The 26,520-nt window shown below is 41.1% G+C and overlaps 2 protein-coding genes across 4 annotated transcripts in view; one reads left to right on the top strand and one right to left on the bottom strand.

The window, feature by feature from the left end:
• Positions 1-526: 526 nt before the first annotated feature.
• FASTKD2 (FAST kinase domains 2) lies at positions 527-20,857 on the bottom strand. The gene is made up of 12 exons (XM_061382634.1): positions 20,772-20,857; positions 19,141-19,961; positions 16,055-16,158; positions 15,105-15,213; positions 14,698-14,821; positions 14,305-14,444; positions 13,042-13,214; positions 7,864-8,027; positions 4,135-4,347; positions 3,634-3,718; positions 1,659-1,773; positions 527-717 (listed from the first exon to the last, which is right to left on the bottom strand). Exons 2-12 carry the CDS (start codon positions 19,858-19,860, stop codon positions 598-600), a joined length of 2,067 nt encoding a protein of 688 aa, XP_061238618.1. The 5' UTR covers positions 19,861-19,961; positions 20,772-20,857; the 3' UTR covers positions 527-597.
• The window catches only part of MDH1B (malate dehydrogenase 1B), a 32,538-nt gene continuing 26,868 nt past the window's right edge, over positions 20,851-26,520 (top strand). For all 3 annotated transcript variants that reach the window (XR_009729932.1, XM_061382655.1, XM_061382647.1), the window contains exon 1: positions 20,851-21,159. Coding sequence is in view for 2 of the 3 variants with exons in the window: in XM_061382655.1 (XP_061238639.1) it covers positions 21,138-21,159 (22 nt within the window). In the remaining variant the exon portion in view is untranslated. The remainder of the gene's footprint in view (positions 21,160-26,520) is intronic.

The following is a 26,520-nucleotide window of genomic DNA, read 5'->3' as shown; positions in this document are numbered from 1 at the left end:
GGATGAGATGGCTGGATGGCATCACCGACTCGATGGACGTGAGTCTGAGTGAACTCCGGGAGTTGGTGATGGACAGGGAGGCCTGGCGTGCTGCGATTCATGGGGTCGCAAGGAGTCGGACACGACTGAGCGACTGAACTGAACTGAACTGAATTTGAGAACCTAGTCCAACTGCTTTGTGGCCAGTGCTTGAAAATGTTGTCCATAACTGAGTCCTAAAATAGCTTAGATTCCAAGCCAAGGACTGCCCACACCAAATTACCTGCAAAGCATCACAACTAAGAAACCCGTTTTTAATGCATCAAAGCTAATGAGAAACAGTAAAATCTACAGCTCATGAATTTGTCAGGTATCTGGGTACCGGAAGGAATAGGTACTACTGCAAAGATGAGCCTTCTGGAATTTTCTCAGCATATTCTAAAGTGCCAGTAACAACATTTCTTTCATTCTTAACACTAATTTTTAACAGTGAACTGAAATAACACTTTGTATTATAGTGAGCGGTCAGGTAAATTACATTGACAACTGAATTATAGTATTTATTAAAGTTATTTTTACAAATTCAGGTCTCCAAACATTAAAAGGTTGTTTTTCACTTTAACATGTGCTTTGCAAATGTATATCAGCAGAAGACAGTGCTTTGGGTGAATAGATTTTAGTCTTCAAAAATGCGACTGCATCCTTCATCTCTAGTTTTTCCACCTCCCAATTATTGACCTTACCAAAGAAAGAAGAAAATAATCAGTTTGCAAGAAGATGATGACATATAAAAGCTAGTTTTGACACCCAAGGATATTGAAATAACATCAAGCCAACCACTTACAATTTATGCACATTTTAAAAAGTTTAGTTATGACTATATATACTAGGGTTGAAGAAAGCTCTCACAGTGAAAATTACAAAAACTTTAAAGGTCCTCTAAAGGGTGCAAACATTTCTTTTTTGGGATAATCTTCCTTAGAATATACATAATAGCCAATATGAAAAAAAAAAGTGTTACAGATTAGCTCATTAGAGAAATGGGCCATCTTAGCCTTGATAATCCAGGCATGATCCAGTTTTAGATACTGAAGTATCATAACGAAGATTCAAATGTTTACAGTTCATATTATATGCAGGACCAAATGACTGGCATTTAGATCGATCCTAACATTAATATAAACTTCTTTGTATGGTCCTCACTCCATATAGATACCTTGAGGTTGCTCAAATTGTAGTGTTCAGAATCAAATGAAGTACAGAGAGGGAAGAACTATCCTCTTAAAACCCTCCAGCATTTTCTAGTGAGAAATATCCTTAATGGCCTCACAATGACCCATGAAAACAAAGCTTTAATCAACATCTTTTCTTCTCCTGTTTAAGATAACCTAGAAATTGAATATGGTTTCATGTTCTTAAATAGGAAAATATATTATTTACATTTTTCCACTTAACAAAAAAGATTAAATTATAAAACCCTGAGTAAATGACTAGTAATCAACTGAGGAGGAACAAAATCATATACCAGAAATGTTCTTTTTCAAAGAAAACAATAAGCAAAACAATTATTCCAATACTGCTGGCAGTTTTTCTAGTCCTAGTAACCAACTTCAACCATAACATTCCTGGCAAAATGAACATCAGTAATTGAAGATGATTTCATTTGCAATTTTTCTTACCAAGATTACATGAAAACCCATTATTTTCAAATGCCGCATTTTCATAGCAAGGTATCCTTTGGGGTGGGTTGAATCCAAACAGTAAGCAGATTTAGGAACACAGAGTACAGCTACTCTGAAAACAAAAATACAGACTAGTTACTAATGAGATGACTGTGTACAACCTTGCTGTATTCTTGTTCTTTGGAGATTTCAAAGCTGAGCCCTCCACTGACCACATTCCTTACCGTTCCCTCCTGTTCTAGCCCTTCACTTCCTCATTATCTGGCCTGTGCAGACATTCCAGTATGTGAAGGCCACTTAGGAACAAAAAGCTTATAAAGATGTTTTATACAAACAGTATCTCTTAACCATCTTTAAGAATGGCTACATTCTTCATGAGGAAAATTTTCAGATATGAAAGCACCCATTTTAGGGCTTTCTTATAGAGGTAATCACTGATCTAAATATAATTATTTATGCCACTAGAAGTATTGGTGTAGATAACACTAAATGGAAAATGCTCTGTTTGTACATATTGTCTCCCCAAGAGAAAAGCATTTAAAAACCAGGATGGGGAGACCAAAAACAAAGAAGAGATAGACAAGACTGTTGAAAAGATAATATCTGTATGTGTAAAAAAACCTGAAGGTGTAATTTTTTTTTCATTGTTCACGGCCTTTTGGAAAGATTAAGTTCATTGGGGGGAAAAAGACATTTGTATCCTTACTGTCTCCTGAGATAAAGAGAAAGAAATTTTATATCTTTAAAGGAACACTGATTTCTCGTTTCTTCTCAGTACTTTAGGCTGAGAGCTATTACATTAATTATGCCAGAACAGTTGAATTCCAGAAAAAAGAAAAACGATCTTTCAATGAGGCCAGAGAGAAAGGCTTTCCTTAAGGGGAGATAGACGCTACGTATAGGGAAGATAGTGGCTGAAAAAGATGGCCAGGGAGCAATCTAGATGGATTTGGAAAGGAGCAAAAGTTACAGAGCTGTCAGTGGGAAGTGATGGGCAGATAAAGAGTCTGAATCCCTACAGACTTTTTTCTGTACCTCTCTCTACGTATTCATGTCCTACAAAGCAGTAGGGGATGTAAGTCGCCTGGGGTCAGGATCCATGTCTGACTCAGCTCTGTGTGCCCTGCAGGCCCTAGCAAAGCCGTGAACACGGGGTGTGAACACAGGGTATGTGCAACACGACCTGATCCAGCTGCTTACAAGGCAGAGCGTGCTCTTGGGGAGCAGCATCAATTTATCCCAGAGACACCTTCTGTACTGTCTGAGTCAAGGCAACTACTTCTAATTAACCTCACTATGGCTCGATCCATATACAATATACCTTAATTAAAAAACTAAAGTTTTTCTACCTTTTGAAAGGTTTGACTGGTAGAACAAAATATTTATACTGGGTATTTTATTTGGGTAGAAGTCTTAATTCTTTAGGATCGCTATTTCATTATCTTGTCAAAAATTCACACTGTGCTGATGGTTTCAATTATGTCAATGTTGTTTGATCACACTGTTTAGCTTTAAATCCTAATTTTTTAAAACTGCCTGTTTCATTAAATGGCCAACTCCAACCCCACGGTCTTCAACCACAGTGCCTACATGTATACCTAAGGAGTAGACTAATGGATGAGACGTCCCTAGGTGCATAACAAGCTCCATACAAATACAAAGTCTGTGTATTGTTACTGCTATTTAATATGAAGTCTTTGAGAATTAAGATTTAAATACAGGGCTTCCCTTGTGGCTTAGCTGGTAAAGAAGCTGCCTGCAATGTGGGAGACCTGGGTTTGATCCCTGGGTTGGGAAGATCCCCTGGAGAAGGGAAAGGCTACCCACTCCAGTATTCTGGCCTGGAAAATTCCACGGACTATCCATGGGGTCCCAAAGAGCTGGAGACGACTGAGTGACTTTCACTTTCCAAAAAAAATAAAAAATAAAAATAAATACAGACAGCTCAGCAAATGAGTATGTGTAAACAAACCTCTGAATATCTGTAGAAGTTACCACGTCCACATCAGAAAATGGAAGCACTTGGCTCCGGTTAGCATCCATTCTGATTTCAAAATCTGGAAGAAAAAAAAAAGTTGATACTAATTTTTCAAACAGTGCTCAGTGATTTTTTTGTTTAAAAATTACTACTACTATTACTACCAATAATGACAATGGCAACAGCTAAGGTATACCGAGCTTACTTACTTGTGTCAGATACTAGTCTGGATTTTACATGTACTGTCTCATTTGTAGGTCACAGGAACCCTATGAGGTGGGTACTATTATTACTGCCATTTTACACATAAGGAAAGAGGCTGGCGAGTGCTGAAAGCATGGCACTAGTAGGCCGGGGAGTGAAAATCCACACCCAGGTAGTCCACTCCAGGGCCCATGCTGCACCACACTAAGCTGCCGCAGTAAACTCCTAATCTTTTGTCAGAAAAAAAGAAATATAAAGTAAAACAGAAGAAACTCGTATAAAGTCCCATACCAATAAAATAATTATGTGGCAACTGTACACTTTGTGAGAAGCACCCTTCCCCCAGAAGGTCACTCAGCACTGCGGCGACCTTTGGCTGTGGACAGAAGGTCATGGGGGGCAACTGAGGCAGCACCAAGTCCAGGTCCTTGTGACAAGGAGCATCATCGAGTTTCAGACAAGTAGCCACAACATGAAGCCTGTGAACATTCCTCTCCACGTCACCTAAAAAAAACAAAAAATGTAGTTAAGAAAGATATTAACGTCACATTAAAGAAATTGTATTAAAGTACCTATAATTCTGATTATTTTCTTCTTATCAGGAGGGATTTTTATGGGTCCCCCAAGTTCCCACAGTGTGTAGATCGGTGCCTGTACCTGATAAGGTTTTAAGGTTTAAAATACCTTTCAAGGTGCTTTAGCCTCACTCTTCACTGAACTGATGGGGAAGCCCTCAAGGATGCTAAAACGCATCCTGGTTAACTAAGGGCAAAGTTGGAGCTAGAATTCAAGTCTCCTGGGTTCACAGCTGCTTCCCCTATATTAGACTGCTTGAAAATCAGCACATAGTATTCCTCTTCCACACTTCAACTCTGAAATTTCATTCCACTGTTTTTAAAAGGATTTCAAATAACTCTATTTCCCAGATATGGGCTTCCCAGGTGGCACAATGGTAAAGAAGCCACCTGCCAATGTAGGAGATCCAAGAGATTTGGGTTCAATCCCTGAGTCGGGAAGATCCCCCGGAGCAGGAAATAGCAACCCACTCCAGTATTCTTGCCTGGAGAATCCCATGGACAGAGGAGCCTCGCAGGCTACAGTCCATGGGGTTGCAAAGGAGTCAGACACGATGAAGCAAATGAACATGGGCATAAGCCTGATACTGCTTTTCCCTTTTAAAAAAAAAAAATAATAATATTTATTTATTTGGCTGTTCAGTTCAGTTCAGTTCAGTGGCTCAGTCGTGTCCGACTCTTTGCAACCCCATGAATCGCAGCATGCCAGGCCTCCCTGTCCATCACCAACTCCCGGAGTTCACTCAGACTCATGTCCATCGAGTCAGTGATGCCATCCAGCCATCTCATCCTCTGTCGTCCCCTTCTCCTCCTGCCCCCAATCCCTCCCAGCATCAGAGTCTTTTCCAATGAGTCAACTCCTCACATGAGGTGGCCAAAGTACTGGAGTTTCAGCTTTAGCATCAGTCCTTCCAAAGAAATCCCAGGGCTGATCTCCTTCAGAATGGACTGGTTGGATCTCCTTGCAGGCCAAGGGACTCTCAAGAGTCTTCTCCAACACCACAGTTCAAAAGCATCAATTCTTCGGCGCTCAGCCTTCTTCACAGTCCAACTCTCACATCCATACATGACCACAGGAAAAACCATAGCCTTGACTAGACGAACCTTTGTTGGCAAAGTAATGTCTCTGCTTTTGAATATGCTGTCTAGGTTGGTCATAACTTTCCTTCCAAGGAGTAAGCGTCTTTGAATTTCATGGCTGCAGTCACCATCTGCAGTGATTTTGGAGCCCAAAAAAATAAAGTCTGCCACTGTTTCCACTGTTTCCCCATCTATTTCCCATGAAGTGATGGGACCAGATGCCATGATCTTCGTTTTCTGAATGTTGAGCTTTAATCCAACGTTTTCACTTTCCACTTTCACCTTCATCAAGAGGCTTTTGAGTTCCTCTTCACTTTCTGCCATAAGGGTGATGTCATCTGCATATCTGAGGTTATTGATATTTCTCCCGGCAATCTTGATTCCAGCTTGTGCTTCTTCCAGTCCAGCGTTTCCCATGATGTACTCTGCATATAAGTCAAATTAACAGGGTGACAAGATACAGCCTTGACGTACTCATTTTCCTACTTGGAACCAGTCTGTTGTTCCATGTCCAGTTCTAACTGTTGCTTCCTGACCGGCATACAAATTTCTCAAGAGGCAGATCAGGTGGTCTGGTATTCCCATCTCTTTCAGAATTTTCCACAGTTTATTGTGATCCACACAGTCAAAGGGTTTGGCATGGTCAATAAAGCAGAAATAGATGCATTTCTGGAACTCTCCTGCTTTTTCCATGATCCAGCGGATGTTGGCAATTTGATCTCTGGTTCCTCTGTCTTCTTTAAAACCAGCTTGAACATCAGGAAGTTCACGGTTCACATATTGCTGAAGCCTGGCTTGGAGAATTTTGAGCATTACTTTACTAGCGTGTGAGATGCATGCAATTGTGCGGTAGTTTGAGCATTCTTTGGCATTGCCTTTCTTTGGGATTAGGAATGAAAACTGACCTTTTCCAGTCCTGTGGCCACTGCTGAGTTTTCCAAATTTGCTGGCATATTGAGTGCGGCACTTTCACAGCATCATCCTTCAGGATTTGAAATAGCTCAACTGGAATTCTATCACCTCCACTAGCTTTGTTCGTAGTGATGCTTTCTAAGGCCCACTTGACTTCACGTTCCAGGATGTCTGGCTCTAGGTCAGTGATCACACCATCATGATTATCTGGGTCGTTAAGATCTTTTTTGTACAGTTCTTCTGTGTATTCTTACCATCTCTTCTTAATATCTTCTGCTTCTGTTAGGTCCATACCATTTCTGTCCTTTATCGAGCCCATCTTTGCATGAAATGTTCCTTTGGTATCTCTGATTTTCTTGAAGAGATCTCTAGTCTTTCCCATTCTGTTGTTTTCCTCTATTTCTTTGCATTGATCGCTGAAGAAGGCTTTCTTATCTCTTCTTGCTATTCTTTGGAACTCTGCATTCAGATGTTTATATCTTTCCTTTTCTCCTTTGCTTTTCTCCTTTTCCTTTTCTCCTTTTTTATTTGGCTGTACCGGGATCTAGTTACCTGACCAGGGATCAAACCCAGGCCCCCTGCATTGGGGGCGTGGAGTCTTAGCCACTGAACCACCAGGGAAGTCCCTGATTTTCCTTCTTTAATAGTAAAAACCAAAAGTAAACAATTAATTTTGGTTTCAAGAGTAAATAAATTCACTACTTTGCTAACTATTTGGTTTCTTAATCTAACAGCTGTGCCCTCATTACAGACCATGGGTGGCAAAGCTTTACAGCTGCAAAAGTTGACTTAACTTGGCTTCAAATGTGACATGTAAAGATTAGAAGTATAAACACCTCTGATAGGGGCATAAAGAGCAACTTGAGCATTTAGTCTTTGTATAGGTGCATAAAGTGTAAATAAAAAAAACAATGACGATGTGTTTCTTACTCCTGTTGTCTATGTGCAGGGTCTGTCATTAAAAGAGGCTCCACAGGGACTTCCCTCATAGCTCAGTTGGTAAAGAATCTGCCTGCAATGCAGGAGACCTGGTTCAATTTCTGGGTTGGGAAGATCCGCTGGAGAAGGGGTAGGCTACACACTCCAGTATTCTTGGGCTTCCCTTGTGGCTCAGCTGGTAAAGCTGCAATGCGGGAGACCTGGGTTCGATCCCTGGGTTGGGAAGATCCCCTGGAGAAGAGAAAGGCTACCCACTCCAGTATTCTGGCCTGGAGAATTCCATGGACTGTAGAGTCCATGAGTCGCAAAGAGTAGGACACGACTGAGTGACCTGACTTACAGGTTTGCTGGCTTAACGCATGGCCCTTGGACTTCACCATCTTTGGTCCTTTCATTAGGAGCACCTGCTCCAGAAGGTCTAACTGACACCGCTGCAACTGAGCCCCTATTCAGAATCACCAGGTAGCCTGGCACTACTGCCTTATTTCAGTCACACTGCGCACTGACATCCTACCTGACGTCAGCAGATCATCAATGATGTCCTTTTGAAGAAGCTGATTAATGAGGGCCAGGGGAAAATAGTTCATCCAGCAAAATGAACACACTGCATTTAACAGGTTTTCAGAAGATATATGGTGAAGACTACCAGTTAGAGCACTGGCCATAACTTCTAGGAACCTAGAGGGGCAGAAAGGAAACTTGGCTTACAAATATGAAGAGAAGACAAGATCATGATAGAGCTAGTGAGGTGTCACAGAACCAACAGCTTTCAGTGGATAAAACCATCAGGCTTGCATTTGCACTAGGTCTTCACACATCTTTCAGGTCAGCTGACTCTCGTAACAAATATATACATTCAATAAATGTGAGCTGCCATGGTATGTCTCACATAGGGCAAATATTTATAGGCTTTAACTCATTTAATTCCCATTCAAACTCTATGAGATAGGTGTCATTATCATCCTCATAATAAAAATGAGTAAATAGGCTCAGTGAGGTCGAGTAACTCGTCCAAGGGCACACAGCCAAGAAGCAGCAGGGACAGCCCTGAAATCCAAGCTGTCAGGGTCCAGAGCCTTTTAACCACTGTGCTAGGCTTTTATCTAGAGAACGCAATGGCACCCCACTCCAGTACTCCTGCCTGGAAAATCCCATGGACGGAGGAGCCTGGAAGGCTGCGGTCCATGGGGTCACTGAAGGTCGGACACAACTGAGCGACTTCCCTTTCACTTTTCACTTTTATGCATGGAAGAAGGAAATGGCAACCCACTCCAGTGTTCTTGCCTGGAGAATCCCAGGAACGGGGGAGCCTGGTGGGCTGCTGTCTATGGGGTCACACAGAGTCGGATACGACTGAAGTGACTTAGCAGCAGCAGTAGCAGGCTTTTATTCTGAGTAAATCTACAAGGCCTGGAATGCCACCACAGGTTTATAAGCTATTAAAATTCTGTTGCTATTAATGCTGTGAGCTGAAAGAACCACAAGCCTAATTGTACCAACTCAGCTAAGGTTACATAGGATAACTGAGCACAGATGAAGAGAAGGGAAATCAAGGTTAGTTGAGGGTTTATTAGCAGTGTCAATAAACTAGCAGGCCGAGACACACTTTGAACCCAGGTCAGTTTGACTCTTAAGGCATAAGTTATATTTCATTATATCAGAAAAAAAAAAGTAGTGCATGCAAAGTACTGTGATAGTGTACCGGAAAGAACGTAGATGGGGTAGCTTTGGGGATAAGGAGAATTTCAGTAAGTAGAAAAGATGGCAAAAGCAAAGACCACTTGAAACTAAGCACAGAAATGGGAGCCCTGAAAGTGTATCCTGTTCCGCTGTGGTAAGTGAGGAACAGGCAGGGACACTCACAGCAGGGCACGTGTGCCCTGAAGGATGAGCCACAAAGGGAAATGTCTGAGATCGACTGGGAGATCCCATAGCGGGAGGAGACGGATGACGAGAAAGACTGTGATAGGTCCTAGAGACAACAGTGAGGCAAAGGGAAAGCCGACGGGAGTCTGGAGGAGGCAGCCAGAAGGGCTGATCTGGAGCCCGAGGGGTAATCATGTCTCCCACTCCTCGTGCCCTACTTCATCTTCCGCAACACTACAATCTGTGTCATTCCCTATACATAGTCCGCTGTTTCTTTCCCTCCTGACTTGAATATAGAGTCCTTTCTACACCTGATGCTCCTTCCATGGCTAACTCCTTTGTATCCATCTTTTAAGATCTGCTCAGGTACCATCTCCTCCAGGGAGGACGCTTGACATCTACCCTGACCTTCTACTCCACCAGGCTAGAATCCTGGCACATTCCTCCTCTATCTCTAGGTAACCTGTATAGAACTCTGCCACTTCCATGTTCATGCTCTATTTAACTGCCAACTTATGTCTACATTACCCATTACATAGAATCATCTGGCAAAAAAGGATTATGTCTTACTCACTTTTGTCTTAAGTACCTGAGCACTTGGTACAAGTTTTCTGACTAAATGAACAAATACAATTAGAGGACAAAGAGGATAATGTTATTGGAAAAGAAAGAGTCAAAAATAATGAGCTAAAAATTCACCAAGTTGTAAACACTGAATATGCACAGCTCTTTGCAGGCTGTTACTCATACCTCAATAAAGTGGAGCAGGAAATGGCAACCCACTCCAGTACTCTTGCCTGGAGAATCCCATAGACAGAGGAGTCCATGTGTTGTAAAGGGTCAGACACGAATGAGTGACCAAGCACAGAAAGTGGTTTAAAAGAAAAAACACTTGACATGGTACTTGATAAACAGTAAACAAAACAAACAAACAAAAAACCAAGAATGAGCTGACTTCCAGAATTATTGATCTTGAGACCCCTGTGGGATCTCCGGTGACCATATACAACCTGGAGTTCAGGAGCACACTGATGACCAGACATGCAATCCGGGATTATCTACAGAGTGGCAAGTACATATCAAAAAGTGAAGAAACCAAAGGACTGGAATGACAGAGTTGAAATGTTAAATGTTTTCTTCCTAGGGCTTCAAACCCAGGAAGATATTCTAGATTTAACACCTTCTCTTTACCAGAGGCCATAACATAAATAAAATGATTAAGGAACAGTATGTGGATATACAAAGTGCTAAGTCAAATTTTCTACAACTCTCCTACCTAATCCATCTCTTCCAGTCAACTCACTTCCCAAATGCTTTGAGTTACTGCTCCTAAAACCTTTGCCTTTCCACCCTAGGAGGCCATCTTCCTTTCTCCTTCCTCCATAAAGCATTCATTTGGTACGTATCATATTGCCTTCCTCTCAATATACATGACTTGCCTCCTAAGAAGGATGGAGAACACAAACTTCTTTATTTATAGTCCTCAAAATACCAACTTCAGGGAACTGCACATTCATGGACATTCAGGAATTTCTTATTGATTAATCTCAATCTATTAGCGACTCTTATCACTCCTACTTCTCCAAAGGAGAAATGCTGAGGTAGGAGGGTAGGGTTAGATCACACTTCCTCAGTCTCAGCACTGCTGACAATCTGGCCTGGATAATTCGTTACTGCAGTGCTGACTTGTGCACAGTAGGACGCTGGCGGCATCCCCAGCCTCCACCCACTAGAGAGTGTACAACAACCCTCTCCCCCCACCTCCCCCACCACACGAAACCTAACGTCCCCAGATACTGCCAAATGTCCCCAGGAGGCAAAATCACGGCCAACTGAGAACCAGTGAGTTAGACGAAAGCAGAGCAGACAGACAAGTACAACATTCACGACTCCCCCTCAGTATGGCCTGTTCCTAGTCATGTTTTGTCGAATTCCCTAACCTGTGTGTAGCTACTTAGGGTTACCTTGGTTATCCATCCTCTATTTCCAACATAACAATTTTACTGGACCAAATTATCTCCTGGGACACCTACAGTCAACTGAAAAACTCCCTAACTACTCAGTGTTTGTTCTCTGAATTCTACGGAATCCATGGGGCTGTTTCTGGAGTTTTAATTACTACTCAGCTTAACAATGCTACTTACTCCAGTATTCTTGCCTGGAGAATCCCATGGACAGAGGAGCCTGGCACGACCCCCAGTCCATGGGGTCGCCAAGAGTCAGGCACGACTGAGCGACTAACAATTTCACACTTTTCACTTTCACATCTTAACAGTATTTGTCAAGAAGGGGCAGGAGGAACACAGGAGCCAGCTTCATAATAAAACCAAGAGTGGGTAGTAGAGGAAGGCTGAATTTGGGGAGAATCTTTTCAACCTTTATTTTCTGTCTATTCTGTGCCAGGCTCTGTGCTACGTTTAGAAACACAGGCATCTGGGTCTGACACTAGAAAGCTCTGCAATTGTGGAGAGAGGTTTATTGACGAAAAACTGCAGCTGTGTGCCAAGGTTCCATCAGAGATTCAGATAAGAAACGGCAAGCACAGGAGCTCTGATGGAGATATAAGGGAAAGCACAGGACACATACAGGAAGTAAGTCTTTTTGGAACACTGGAGGGTACAGTGAGCAGCTGCTTTTCATGGCCCAGCATTTCTTTCATCACCAGAGCCAAAGAAATGGGCATGTGACCCAAACTCGGTCAATCAGATTCTCTCTTCTGGAAATCTAGATCTTGAGAAAAAACCACAGGGACAAAAAGCTGATGGAGCCAAGCTGGGCATGCATGCTCAGTTGCTCAGCCATGTCCAACTCTTTGCAACCTCATGGACTGTAGCTCTCCAGGCTTCTCTGTCCATGGGATACTCCAGGCAAGAATACTAAAGCGGGTTGCCATTTCCTACTCCAGGGGATCTTCCCAACCCAGGAATTGAACCCGTGTCTCTTGCGTCTCCTGCATTGGCAGGTGGATTCTTAACCACTGCATAACCTGGGAGCCAAGCCACTTGGTGGCCAAGAAATGGCCTGTGAACCCTGCCACTGAGACCCTCAGAAGTGCCACAGTTTATTCCTCCAAGGCCTTAATCTAATAATTACTGTGTATCCGGCACTGCCTTAAGATTCTGACACAGGTTAACTCACTTAATCCTCATAACAACAATTATTAAATTGTCCAGTATGATTAGAAATAAGTCATTATTCATGCCCATTTTAACAGATGAAGAAACTGAGGTATGGGTAAGTTACAGGTAAGGTAAAGGTAAGTAGGTAACGAATGGCAGGACTAAGATTCAAACCTAAGCAAGGTGTCTCCTGGGTCTGCACTTGTAGTCACTCTTCTAACAAATGACATGTTATATACATTTCTGGTTTTTAACAAACCCTTAACTGATCTAGAGAAGGAAAGACGTTCTGGGTGGAAAGAAGAGGTCTGAAAGAGCCCGGCACATCTGAGGAATTGCTGTGTTTATTAGTAGAAATGTAGGATTGCAGTTAAAATGAAAAGAACAGAAAGTGGTAGTTTGGGACCAGATAGAGAGCTAGGGTCAAAACTGAGCTATAAACTAGGGTGCTAAGGGAGTAAGTTGGGCAAAAGTTTGAAACGAAGTCTCCTACACTGAATTACCAAATGCACTGCAAAGAACAACAACAAAAGAGCAAAAGCAAAGCGTGTATCTAAAATAAAACTATTTACCTTCATAAATAAAGAATAGTAAGTTTTATTTCTGGACATGGATGGGTTTGTTTGTGAGAATTCATTGAGCTTTGTAATCTTTTCTATAAATATGATATGTGGCAATAAAAAAAGTAAAAAGGAACAAGTACATACTCATGGGTCTGGCATTTGTAGAAGTGATTGAGAGAAGAATAAACATTAAGAATACCGACAAGGCTTTTCACATTTAGGAAGCCAGGTTCATCTGCTGCTTTCTTTATAAATAAGTCCATCAAACCAACAGGTCGAAAGCCAAAGTTTTCAAATAAAATGAGGAGAAAAAAAACCTAAAAAAAAAAAAAAAGAATTGAGGGAAAACGTCTTAAGAATTACAGTATGTTATCAGCAATCTTTCCAATTTCAAACAGTTTAAATAAGCAACAGAATTGTCCTGATTGAAAAATATTCCCTTAAAAGGAGTAATTATCTTTCCCTTGTAAAATATCAAGTTAATAAGCAACCTCTTTTTATCAGCCAAGAAGCAGAGCACACAATGGTTCTCATTTCCAATGTCATTTAAAATACATCCTTTCCTACATGCTTTTCATACAAAATCTCTGCAAATTACCTTTAAATATACCTCTTCTGAAGTTTTTCAAAATGACCAAGTCAATTTCAAACTGCTCTCCTTTCCAAACCTAGACACTTCCTATATTCTAATAGATAAAAGATAACTCAAAAATTTCTATGTTCAATATTAAATACTAGAAGTGAGAATAGAGCTGAAATACAATGATTAAAATAAATGTTCCACTTCACCTCTCATTTCCCTCTTTGTCATTCTTACAGTAAGGACTTTTCTTTCCAAAATCAATTTCCATAGTAAACACAATATTCACCTCAACCTCCAAAGTGAACTAAGCCAGTAATCTAACATGGTTACCTCGTCTTCACTATAAAAATAAGTTTTTACCAGTTGCTTCATTCAGACGTTTTAGTATTAACACAGGCCCTGAACTTAAAGGCTCTTACCCTTGAAGAACAAAGCAAACTTTCCATACATAGAAGACAGTAATGACATTTTATTCTTCAAAACGCTTAAGCCCGTCATATTACCTACCTTTATTATTCTAAATCTAACAAAGGAAACATAGAAAGGCACAAATAATCCTTAGTACCCAACCAAAGTATCATATAATATGAAAAACAGACTTTGGCAATACAGTTTTTGTTTTGGATAGAAAGATGATCAAGATATTGAACAGTATATAATAGGTAACACTCAGAAATTGTAAGGAGCTAATTTTTCAAACCAATTTAGCATTGGAATATTTTGGAATCTAAACCACTTTAAAACGATAGAGAATTATATCCACAAATAAATAAATAGATTTCTTGAAAGTTTCTGAGACTTATTCTAAACTTTAACATACTTACTTTTTTCAACTTCCAGATGTCAAAAGTTGTAGCCACATAATCTGCTATTCCTTTAAAAAGATCTATATTAATATATTGGAGGTCCCTGCAAGACTGCAATATGTTGATCAATATTTTAAAAGGACACCCATGGATGTTACCTTTAAGAATGAGTTAGAAAACAAAAATTACCAGATGATTTTGACTGTAAGATTCAAGATACTATATACCCAGCACTTTTCTTTAGAAAAACAGCACTGCATTTTGTAAAAACAAAAAATAATTATAGGTAAAAATAAACTTTAGATCTAACCATATCATCAGATATTTTTTCATATAACAGCAAACAAACAAAACAAATATAGCTCAGAACACATCAGATGCTATAAACCATGTAAGAAAAATTCCCCTTACTTGTGACTCTCTTACTGCACTCATTCAGAAGGATAATGGAACGGTGATTCATGGCGGCCAGTACCGCAAACATGTGCTGGCAATTCAAAACAGAAAATTGGTCTAATTCTTTCAAGGCTTTCATCTAAAGAAAAATAAATTTTAATTTATCATTTGTGGTAAAATAAATTAAAATCTTATATTTAAATAAAAAAGGATAAAGTTTGAGTAAAATGACTCAGACATATACAGATAAATGTATGTAAATACATACACACATAAATATCTCTATTATTCCACTTAAGCAAAGTTATACCCAAAAGCACAACAATGTCCTCCTAATAAACTGACTTTAGGAGATGATAGCAAATCACAGGAAATATCTTTTTCAAATTTTACCCAATAGAGAAAATTCAGAAAGTATTTACCTCCAATTTCCTTTTAAGACCAATCGGAGCATCTTTTCCAATACTTCTCATTACAGTTTGTAATGTGAAGACATGTTTTATTTTGCAAACTTGCTCATCAACTAGCATCCTGTCATCACACACAACAAATACCACAGTCTTAGGATCTTAAAACCAGAAGAGAAATCTTAAAAGTCATTTGGTCCAGTTCCTACTTATAGGCAAGGAATATGAAGCCCAAAGAAATGAAATATCTGCCCACGAGAGTGTAAACAGTTAGTGAAAGCTCCAGGACCCGACTGGTATTCTTTTCTCTCACATTATTTTGCTATCTTTTTGCATAAACAAACATCAGGAGACTATATTAAGACATCCCAATGCATAGTCAATGAAAATGGGAATTAAAAATTATAATAAGATTAGGTGCATCAATTTTATAAAAACTTAACCTCCTTTGCAAGCTGGGCTACTGTCATGTGACTCCACACAGTGCCCAAATAACATTATGAACTGAGCATGTATCAGTTCTCCCCCAGCCCATGTCAATACTATGTTTTAAGATAATTTTAATGTTACCCACACTTTTTTTTATAGTGAATCCTGAAAGAAGCATTATTTCTAGCTTCACCTGTTCCAAAGTCAGGATTTTAAGTTTAATAAGCTATTAAAGACCAGCTTCCCTTGTAGGTCAGTTGGTGAAGGATCTGCCTACAGTGCAGGAGACCTGGGTTTGATTCCCAGGTCAGGAAGATCCCCTGGAGAAGGAAATGGCAACCCACTCCAGTATTCTTGCCTGGAGAATCCCATGGACGGAGGAGCCTGGCAGGCTACAGTCCATGGGGTCGCAAGAGTCCGACACAACTTAGCAACCAAACCGCCACCGCCACCAACAAAGTCTTTCATCTTTGCTTTTGATTTGAGGTAAGAGAAAAAGAGAAAGCCACTTGAAGAAAGTGTAAGAGAGTTCTCACCGCAATCCTGCCAGAAGAACATCCACATTCTTGCATGGCTCCATTGTGTTTAAGATAGTTGACAAAACTGAAAGACATTTCTCATCACACTCATTGATACGTTCCTATTGAAATGTAATCACAAAAACACTATAGGTAATGAGTTCATAGTAGATGACCTCACCCAAGCAAAACCACTGAACTGATGCTTTCAACTAAAGGATTAAGTATCAAACCAATTATTCAGAGTCAGTCCACAATAAACAGCAACTTTGGAAAACCAGACATTATATGTAAGTGAACTTTTCAAATAATTGATACACAATCTTTTTGTATCAACAATTTCTTTACACTTTCAATTACCACTGAAAATGATTTGACATTGATTATATTCCTCCACTTCTGAAATAACTTTCATCAAGCATTATTTTTACCCCTTTATGAAACCGAAGGCCATCATGGTGACAAGTGCAGTAACAAGCTATAGGGCAGTTTTCCCTCCCCTAATTAATCTTACATTGCTGTGCTTACAATTTCCCTATATTCTTTCCTGAGTATCAAACTGCAACCTCAGTTGTGAACTTTCTAATTCACATCTGCTGTCACATTTTACCGCCACTATCTGGATCTCAAGAGGAACCCAGGCTCCCTGGATCCTTCTTTCAAACCCTTTGAATCAGGGTTATTAATTTAGTTCCAGAAATGGCCTAATTTAGAAAGTGAACAGTAATAGCACAGCTCACCTAGTGCTCTACAATTTAATCACAACTAGTCTATACACCTCACAAGAGTACTTGTAATCACACCTGAAAGATGTATGCTCTTTTGCTAAAATTACATGACCAACAAGCCACAAAGCCTCAAGTCTGAAGCAGATATTGATAAGAAATGGATACTGCTGGAAGGAAAAAAGGTCTCATTCCCATGAGAGGGTTTCCATTATAGCATTCCATCAATATCTCCTATAAAAGAAAAGACCACCTGGCTAGGTGTTTGAAGGGCAAGCTTCACTGATGATATATTTCATACCTAGCTAAAACGTCTTTGCAACATTCCCACGTTAGTGAGATACAATTATATGTATAGATAATCTGACCCCAAATACCCATTGGTCATATTTCACCAATGCAGATACTATAATGATGGGAATACTGTCCAAAATTCATTTAGAGAATCACTGACCAGGTAAAGTGACTTACTGCAATTACTTTGAAGTAACTATATAGGGAACAGAGTCTACCAAAAAACACAGATATTCTGCAGTTTAAACAAACATACACAATACAAATTAGTTACTGGTTGAAAACATATAGAAATCACAGTAATGTTAAAAGTTAAAAACACTCAAGTATCTATAAACTCAATCCTTGAATTCTATAGTAAGATAGGATACATGTCAGATCATCCTTGGGAAATTCCTATCTTAAAAAAAAATTATTTAAGTATGATCATTGAGTTTTGAAATCTGAAGAGCCCACTCTTAAGAGGTAAACAATTACTTAAAGGAACTATTCTTTTCCTTGGCCAACCTTGGTGTCATTTCAGTGACGTCGAAGAGGACACTGACTCCTTTGTTTGAAACTAAAAGTGATCCCCCCCCATCCAATTTCATTTTTCCAATAAATTTTCCACTCACAGAGTGATCTAAATACTAACTGGAGCAGCTTGACCTTTGCTTAAAATACTCCAGTGGATCCCCACTGCCTATAGCATAAAGGCAAACCCCTTAGCCAGGCATAAAAGGCTCTTTATAATTCAGCCTTTTTCCTCCCCCCAACCTCATGCCTTGTCATGACACCAACCCCTCTCCCTTGACAACCATAGGCACAATTTCCTACCAATTCCCTCAAACTCATAACCCCAATAATCTGTACTTCTAGCCACAGTGAACTACTTTCAGTTCCCCAAACTTTTCTCCAGGATTTGAACAGTCTTCTCTACTTGAAACACCATCTCATTGGCTATCAACCTTCTCACTGACTGCTGGCCATCCCTTGCACTCAGCTTAGACATCATCTCCTACTGGGCTTGAATTTTAGCTCTACTATGACAAGGTGTTTGTTCATTAAACCAGCAAGTATTTTATCAAATACCTACAAATGGTGACATTAACAAATATGTGGCCTTAGGCAAGCTATTTAATCTCTCTAAGCGTAAATTTCCTCATCAAGAAGAAGAAAGTAACAATGACTACTTTTAAAAGCTACATCGAGAATTATATGAGACAATCCTCCTTTCAAACCCTGTACATATCACTGCTTCAAACAGTAATCTTGTATCCTTCCCCACCCCACCCCCCCGCCCCCTCCATCACCTCTTCCCATCATGAAGGCATTCTCCCAACTAGGTTTGAAGCCCCTGGTTACACACTGTGTGTATTTTTCTTTCATCGCACTAAAAGCTCTACGTGGCCCTTATTTTGTAATTGTATTCCCAATGATCAGTGCTACAGTATCATAGCGCCTACAATGTCGTAAATGTATGAATGGATATTGGTTATTTTTGTAATTGCCTACAAAGCATCTGTTGTCCCCTCTACAAGGGCAGGAATTATGTTTTCCATATCTTTACATCCCTAGTAACAAGTGTAATAACTAATCCACAGTTGACAGCCAATGAACATTTACTGCGTGAATAAATAAATTCAGTAGTTGTGACTTTAGCCAAGTTGCTTAACATAACAAAATCTCTTTCTTCATCTGCTAGAGTAACACCAACCTCACACAGCTATTGTGAAGATTAAACAGGACAACACAAGTAAAAGGGATACAGGTAGTCAATAAATACTAGCTCCCTTCCCTTCCCTTCTCTCCTTTCAACTACCCAAACTGTTCTTGTATATTTTGTATCTCTTCCCACTTCAGCTTATTCACTATTACTCAACTCCTGAGAAGAAAAATGGGGCAAGTGTTCATAAACTTCTAAAGCAAAAGAAAGATCTTGCTAACTTAAGGTATCTAAACCATAGAATATTAGTATCTATGCAGAAACAAACGTAAACTATCATTCCAATGATAAGTTTCATTCAAGGAGGCTATAGGTCTACTTCCTATCATTCTTTCAAGATTTGCTAAACCGAGTATATTTATACCTCCTTTTGATTTTACCTGGACCACCCTCAGCAAAGTCTGTACGAGCAGCGTGTTCTGAGGAATCCCAAGCTTCACTATAGCATGAAGACTAAACAGCAGGTCTCCGAAATACATGATCTTGGCTTCTCTCATAACATGTTCACACAGCTGGTTAAACGCAGGGTGGTTAAACATCAATTGTTTTTCAAAGCGCTTCTGATCTTCCGACATCCGTTTGGCAATTGTCCACATGGCTGAGAAATAGTTACTACTAGGAAATGTAGGTGCTTTTGAAAATATATCTAACACATCACTCAGAGAATTACACTCCTGAGACAGTTTTGTACTGCTGATCAGGGCTGGTTTTCTTCTCTTGGTGAGAACATCTTCATCAGAGGCCTCCTGATGAAAGCTTTTCTTCAGTTCATTAACAGAGACAAGAAAGTGCTTTGAATCAAAGGACAGTCTTCTAGGACAAAGTAGTTTGTCAACTGTAAAGACTGTTGCCGTGCTTATGCCCTTTGTTTGACAGTCATCACCTTCTGATTTAAAAATTAAAGCATCCTGAAAGAGATATCTAGTAGATGAATGCATTTTATTACCAAAGGTATTTAAGAGGTTTCTTCGGTTCCAGTTTGAATAAGCAATATTTGGTCTGCAAAATGCCAAAGGATATAGCCTCACAGTTCTGCCTGTTGGAACTAAAGTACTGAGTTGTCTGAGGTTCCATAAAAAGGAACCCGCTCTGTTATTCATTTTCTAGTTACTGAAGTACTTTCAAAAGACTTTAAAGTTATCAAGATGACACACACGTCGCTTCTACAAATGAAAAAAAACTCATGTCCGCCGTCATTTTCCTGCAGGGGAAGGGGTTATAACAGAAATAAAAATTAAGAATAAAATTTCTACTTAAAAATACAAAATCCATTTAACAGAGACTAAAGTGGGGACCTAGGGAGACATTAACATTTACCTTAAAAGAGTAAAACCATTTTATCACATAAGGGCTTCTTCCACTTCTACTACAATGTGTATGCTGCTGCTGTTGCTAAGTCGCTTCAGTCGTGTCAGACTTTTAGCGACCCCATGGACTGCAGCCTACCAGGCTCCTCCATCCCTGGGATTTTCCAGGCAAGAGTACTGGAGTGGGGTGCTATTGCCTTCTCTGTGCATACACAGTCTTAAAGGAGCAAGGTTAGTTTGGAAGTAGTGGATACATAAATAAGTCTTAAAAAAAAAAAATAATTAGTGGGTTTCTGACGGGAAAGTTTTAGTATAAAGCTTTCTTTGCAGTAAGATTTTACGGAGATGTCGGCAATAAAAATTAAGGGCTTAACCTTGATGGATAATTTTTAACATGAGGATTTAACAACAGCTAAACACGAACTGTTAAAATAAGGCCTTGGACAAGCACAACGGTTCAGGGGAGGAGGCAGCAAACTAAAGTGATGCTTGCACGTGGCCTGCGTTTGGGAGGGAGATGCAACCAGTCTCACCAGGTCTCAGAACCGGTGAGAGGAGTCCGTGCTTCCCGAGCCGGGCCTCTTAGTATGAACCCACCTTCCTCAACTTACTTCCCGGGCAACTTCTGAGACCTTTCTCCGAAAGGCAAGAAGTCTAAAGCGTAGTACAACCAACTGTTCCGCTTAAGTTCGTCCTCCACTCACCTTAGAGTAGAAGCCTGTGATTGTAGACAGGCGCGGCCATGACAGTTTCCCCGCGAACTGAGCGACTCGCGAGATTTTACGGATCCCTCATAGGTCAAAAAGTGTTTGTTCGCGGGCGGACGGTTGGAAATATTTAGAGTGAAGAAAGCCTACCGAAAAGAATGACTACTTTTTCTTAGCTGCAGGGAACAGGCACGAGGGAGACCACAGAGCTTTTAATAGCAATGTATAACTGTGCATTCCAACATCTTTCCAGCTGGGCGCCAGAGTCCGCGCTCAGCTTGCGAGTGCGCCTGCGCCAAGTCCTGGTGTGGTTACCTGGAAACGGTGGCGCCGCGGTCCTAAGCTCTGGGTCCCGGCTACGCCATGGCCAAATTCGTGCTCGCGGGTGAGTGATACCCCCGTACGCCCGCAGATCGCTCAAAACACCGACGACTGCCCACCTCCTGTGGCCGCTCCAGCTTTTATATGGGGCACCCAGGGTTTATTATGCTTTCATTCAAAAAGGTAAATTGAGCAGTGTGTACAAACACTGCCGGAAGCAGGATACAGTGAAGGGAAAGACATCCTTGCCTTCGAGGTGCTTTTGGTCTCACGGGATCCAGTAGCACGTAAACAAATAATTTTGATGGTGCTGTTAATGCAATGAGGGAAATGTGCACAGGACTCTGAGAAATGTGACACGAGCTGATTTATGAAAGTTTGGAGTAGGGAGGATATTCCAGATAAAGGGACAGAGGCTAGAAGTCCCTGGATATGGAGGAAGTGACTGGACCTGGGTCAAGAATGGGAGCAGGAGGGCATGAATAGAAACACGAACATAGAGTACTGACTTGTGGACACACCGAGGGAAGAGAGAGTGGGACAAATTGAGAGGGTACCATTGAGGTATACACACTACCATGTGTGAAACAGATAGCGAGTGATTCTTTGTGAGGACCTCAGGTGGGGATGGGTGGGGATGGGGGGAGGCTCAAGAGGGAGGGGATACAGCTGATTCATGTTGTACAGCAGTAACCAACACAACATTGCAAAGGAATTATCCTCCAATTAAAAATAAAGAATAATTTTTTTTTAAAGGCTTAAAAAAAAAAAAAAAAGAATGGGAGAAAGAGTCAGATCTTTGCCCTTCAGGGACACCAAGCGAAGGTGTTTGAGCTGTATCTTGAAAACAATGAGGAGTCATTTAAAATTTGTAAGCAGGCTGGTATCTTAATGAGTTTGCATTTTAGGAAATCCACCTTGTCAGCAATGGAGGAGAAGGATTGGAGATGTGGACTGATATCCAGAAAACCACCAAAGAGGGTCTTACTGCAACAGGCTGTTGTACCTGTCTCCTTTCCTTCTCAGCAAGTTTCTCAAGAGTAGACTACTCTTCTATCTCCAGGTCTTAAATCTGGTTTCTACATCTGCTTCCTTTCCAAAATGGCCCTCACCAAAATCACCAGTGACTTTTACAGGAGCTGCCTGTCATTGTCTTATTTGACCTCTTGGAAGCGTCCACACAATTGACATCTCCCATCTGCCTGAAACCTGTTTCCTTTGTTTCTTTTTTCATTCAGAATAATATTTTTGAGCAATGACTGACTGTATCCTGGGAAGACAGTGGTGAACAAATGTGCAAAGAAGCATTTGTGGCAATGGCCAGGCTGGGTCCTATCGGACCAGTAGCAGTGGCAGCGGATCTTATTTAGGCCGAGACTTCCTGGAGAAAGTGATTTTTTAATCAGAGTCCTAAAAGATGAGCGTAACCTGTCAGAAAGTGAAAGTGAAGTCGCTCAGTCGTGTGCGACTCTTTGCGACCCCATGGACACCAGGCTTCTCCGTCCATGGGATTTTCTAGGCAAGAGTACTGGAGTGGTTTGCCATTTCCTTCTCCAGAGAACTTCCCGACCCAGGGATCGAACCCAGGTCTCCCACATTATAGACAGACGCTTTACCGTCTGAGCCACCGGGTGCTTAACCTGTCAGAGAGGAAGTTATAAGGAGGAGAGTAAATTAGGCATGGGTAGCCAGGAGTCCGGAGAAGGCCCTGGCAACCCACTCCAGTACTCTTGCCTGGAAACTCCCATGGACCGAGGAGCCTGGTAGGCTGCAGTCCATGGGGTCGCTAAGAGTCAGACATGACAGAGTGACTTCACTTTCACTTTTCACTTTCATGCATTGGAGAAGGAAATGGCAACCCACTCCAGTGTTCTTGCTTGGAGAATCCCAGGGACAGAGGAACCTGATGGGCTGCCGTCTATGGGGTCGCACAGAGTCAGACACGACTGAAGCAACTTAGCAGCAGCAACAGCAGCAGCCGGGAGTAGGGCTGGAATGAGGAGCACGAGTTGGGTAATGATGGAGAATATAAGCAGAAAATTGAAAGAGATTTAATAGGGTTGAAGCATAGAGTACAAGGAAGGGACTATTATCAGTTGAGGCCAGAGTTAGATAATATATCAAAAGATTCTTGTGAGCCATGTTCAGTATTTTAAACTTTATCCAAAGTACATGGAAGGCTTTTGAAAGGAGGTACATAATCAGTGCAAAATACATTGATTCTGTATTTTGTAAATACAGAATCAATGCAAAATACAAAAATACAAATACATAATTTGCATTTTATCTGAGTGTTACCACTACAATGTGAGAAGAAAAAGACTGGTTATCCAGAGCCCATTAGATACTGTAGTCCAGGAAGGAGATACTGGTGGCCTGGCCTGGAATGGTGGGCAATGGAGTTGGAAAGAACCAAATGGATTGGGGTGATGTTAAGGAGACAGAATCTATAGAACTAGACATTTAATTGGATGGAGGAAGGAAGAGTTAAAATTCTTTTCTAGCAGTAGTTTGCATAACTGGGTAGATGGGAAGTCATTGATAAAAAAGCAGAAGAGCAGGCTTCATACTGTAGTACTCCTAATACCCTTAAATAACTGGGTGCATGCTTGTTAAGTCACTTCAGTCATGTCTGACTCTGTGTGACCCTATGAACTATAACCAGGCTCCTCTGTCCATGGGATTCTCCAGGCAAAAATACTGGAGGGGGTTGCCATGCTCTCCTCCAGGGGATCTTCCCAACCCAAAGATTTAACCCATGTCTCCAGCATTGGCAGGTGGGTTCTTTACTACTAGTGCCACCTAGGAAGCCCAAATAACTGGGTAAATGGACGTAACGTAAAAGAAGGAGCATATATAGTGGGGGAGTAGTGGCAAAACTCTCATAAACATGCTGAGTTTTCTGAGACATTCAGAAGGAGTTGGAAAAAATACAAGAGCATATAAAGATAGACAAGGAAATAGTTCTGAACTGGAAATACAGATTTCTACTTGAAACCAAGAGAATGGAGGAGATTATACAAGAAGAATCATAGAGAATGAAGATAAGATGCCTTGCAGAATGCTAATCTTTTAATGAATTGATAAATGAACCTAAAAGTGTAATGAGGAGGGGCCAGAGAAGCAGGAAAAAAAACAAACAAACAAACCTGAAGAATGCCCCCACCATAGTGGGTATTTCGAGTAGAAGGGAGACAAATGCTACCAAGGGTCAATAAGAAAAGCATCAGAAAGTATCCATCAGGTTTAGTGACATGAAGGTCCTTCAGATCAGATCAGTCGCTCAGTCGTGTCCGACTCTTTGCAACCCCATGAATCACAGCACACCAGGCCTCCCTGTCCATCACCAACTCCCGGAGTTCACTCAGACTCACGTCCATTGAGTCAGTGATGCCATCCAGCCATCTCATCCTCTGTCGTCCCCTTCTCCTCCTGCCCCCAATCCCTCCCAGCATCAGAGTCTTCTCCAGTGAGTCACCTCTTCGCATGAGGTAGCCAAAATACTGGAGTTTCAGCTTTAGCCTCATTCCTTCCAAAGAAATCCCAGGGCTGATCTCCTTCAGAATGGACTGGTTGGATCTCCTTGCAGGCCAAGGGACTCTCAAGAGTCTTCTCCAACACCACAGTTCAAAAGCATCAATTCTTCAGCGCTCAGCCCTCTTCACAGTCCAACTCTCACATCCATACATGACCACAGGAAAAACCATAGCCTTGACTAGATGAACCTTTGTTGGCAAAGTAATGTCTCTGCTTTTGAATATGCTATCTAGGTTGGTCATAACTTTCCTTCCAAGGAGTAAGCGTCTTTGAATTTCATGGCTGCAGTCACCATCTGCAGTGATTTTGGAGCCCAAAAAAATAAAGTCTGACACTGTTTCCACTGTTTCCCCATCTATTTCCCATGAAGTGGTGGGACTGGATGCCATGATCTTTGTTTTCTGAATGTTGAGCTTTAAGCCAACTTTTTCACTCTCCCCTTTCACTTTCAGCAAGAGGCTTTTTAGTTCCTCTTCACTTTCTGCCATAAGGGTGGTGTCATCTGCGTATCTGAGGTTATTGATATTTCTCCTGGCAATCTTGATTCCAGCTTGTGTTTCTTCCAGTCCAGTGTTTCTCATGATGTACTCTGCATAGAAGTTAAACAAACAGGGTGACAGTATACAGCCTTGATGAACTCCTTTTCCTATTTGGAACCAGTCTGTTGTTCCATGTCCAGTTCTAACTGTTGCTTCCTGACCTGCATACAAATTTCTCAAGAGGCAGATCAGGTGTTCTGGTATTCCCTTCTCTTTCAGTGACCTTCTAAAGAATTATAGGAAAAGCCAGATTTCAGTGGAATGAGAAACAGAAGTGAGGAACTGGGGGTAGCAAGTGTAAAGAACTGCTTCAAAAAGCTTTAATAGAAAAGGGCAGGTAGGAGGCAATAGCTAAGGGGAGTCACTGGCTTTTTATTTCTTAGGACAGGAGAAACTTAAATAGAATGAGTATATTTAAATATGATGGAAACAGGCCATTAGAAGCAGAACTAAGATGTTAGAGAGATAACCAATAGAAATGGAAAGGGGTGGTGTTCAGATCATAAGTGGTGAGTTTAGACCTGGACGGAAGGTAGAACCCCTCTTCCATCAAATAGAAGAAGGTAAGAATGAGTCTAAACACAGACAGGCTGATAGGTTTGATGGCAGGAGGTTGAGGGATTTCCCAACTGACGCCTTTTTGTATGATTTGGTTTAGTTTGTGTAAAGTAGAAAGCAGAATTTTCTATTGTCTTCTGATATCGCAGAAAAATACTGGAGAGAAGGAAGTAGGCCAAGTTTGTAATAGTAATTGTAGAGAACAGAAGAGAGTGCTGCTAAGGGAAACAGAGGGATCTCCAGAAAGAGTTGGGAGCCAACTGAGACTCAGTTCAGTTCAGTCGCTCAGTCGTGTGCGACTCTTTGTGACCTCATGGGCTGCAGCATGCCAGGCTTCCCTGTCCATCACCAACTCTTGGAGCTTGCTCAAACTCATGTCCATGAGTTGGTGATGCCAATTGAGACTGGTGACCATGAATTTATAATGACTCCTCTGCTTTGTTCTACCATGTTTATCCAGGGGTGCCAAGTACATGGAACTCAGGCACAGAAAAGGCAGATTACTGGGCTCATCCAGGGTGAGGGCTAATTTGCCTGAAGCACAGTGAGGCAAGAGAATTTAAGACAAGAGCCAGAGAGTGGTCTGAATTAGTGAGCTTTGGATTTGAACTAGACAGGGAAGCTAATGGGGGAGTTTGAGAGGAATTGACGACTTAGAAGTCACCAGAAGGTTGAAGAACTGGTGACTGGGAGTAACCGGGGAAGAATGCCATAAAGAGAGTGCTGCCCTTGACCCCTGCCCCAGACATCCATTCAATCCCACCCACTTTAGTGGCTGTCACTTTCTCTAT

This window comes from Bos javanicus, chromosome 2 (genome assembly GCF_032452875.1).
Source record: "Bos javanicus breed banteng chromosome 2, ARS-OSU_banteng_1.0, whole genome shotgun sequence".
Taxonomy (NCBI): Eukaryota; Metazoa; Chordata; class Mammalia; order Artiodactyla; family Bovidae; genus Bos; species Bos javanicus.
Note: the sequence above shows the minus strand (reverse complement) of the source record. Positions and strands in the feature narration are given on the sequence as shown.

Coding starts and splice junctions, on each gene's coding strand:
- FASTKD2 (XM_061382634.1), bottom strand. CDS start 19,860: ATGAATAACAGAGCGGGTTCCTTTTTATGGAACCTCAGACAACTCAGT. Junction 14,822..15,104: donor GTCTTAAAAGGAAATTGGAG/GTAAATACTTTC, acceptor ATTTTTCTTTAG/ATGAAAGCCTTGAAAGAATT. Junction 4,348..7,863: donor TGATGATCTGCTGACGTCAG/GTAGGATGTCAG, acceptor TGTTTTTTTTAG/GTGACGTGGAGAGGAATGTT.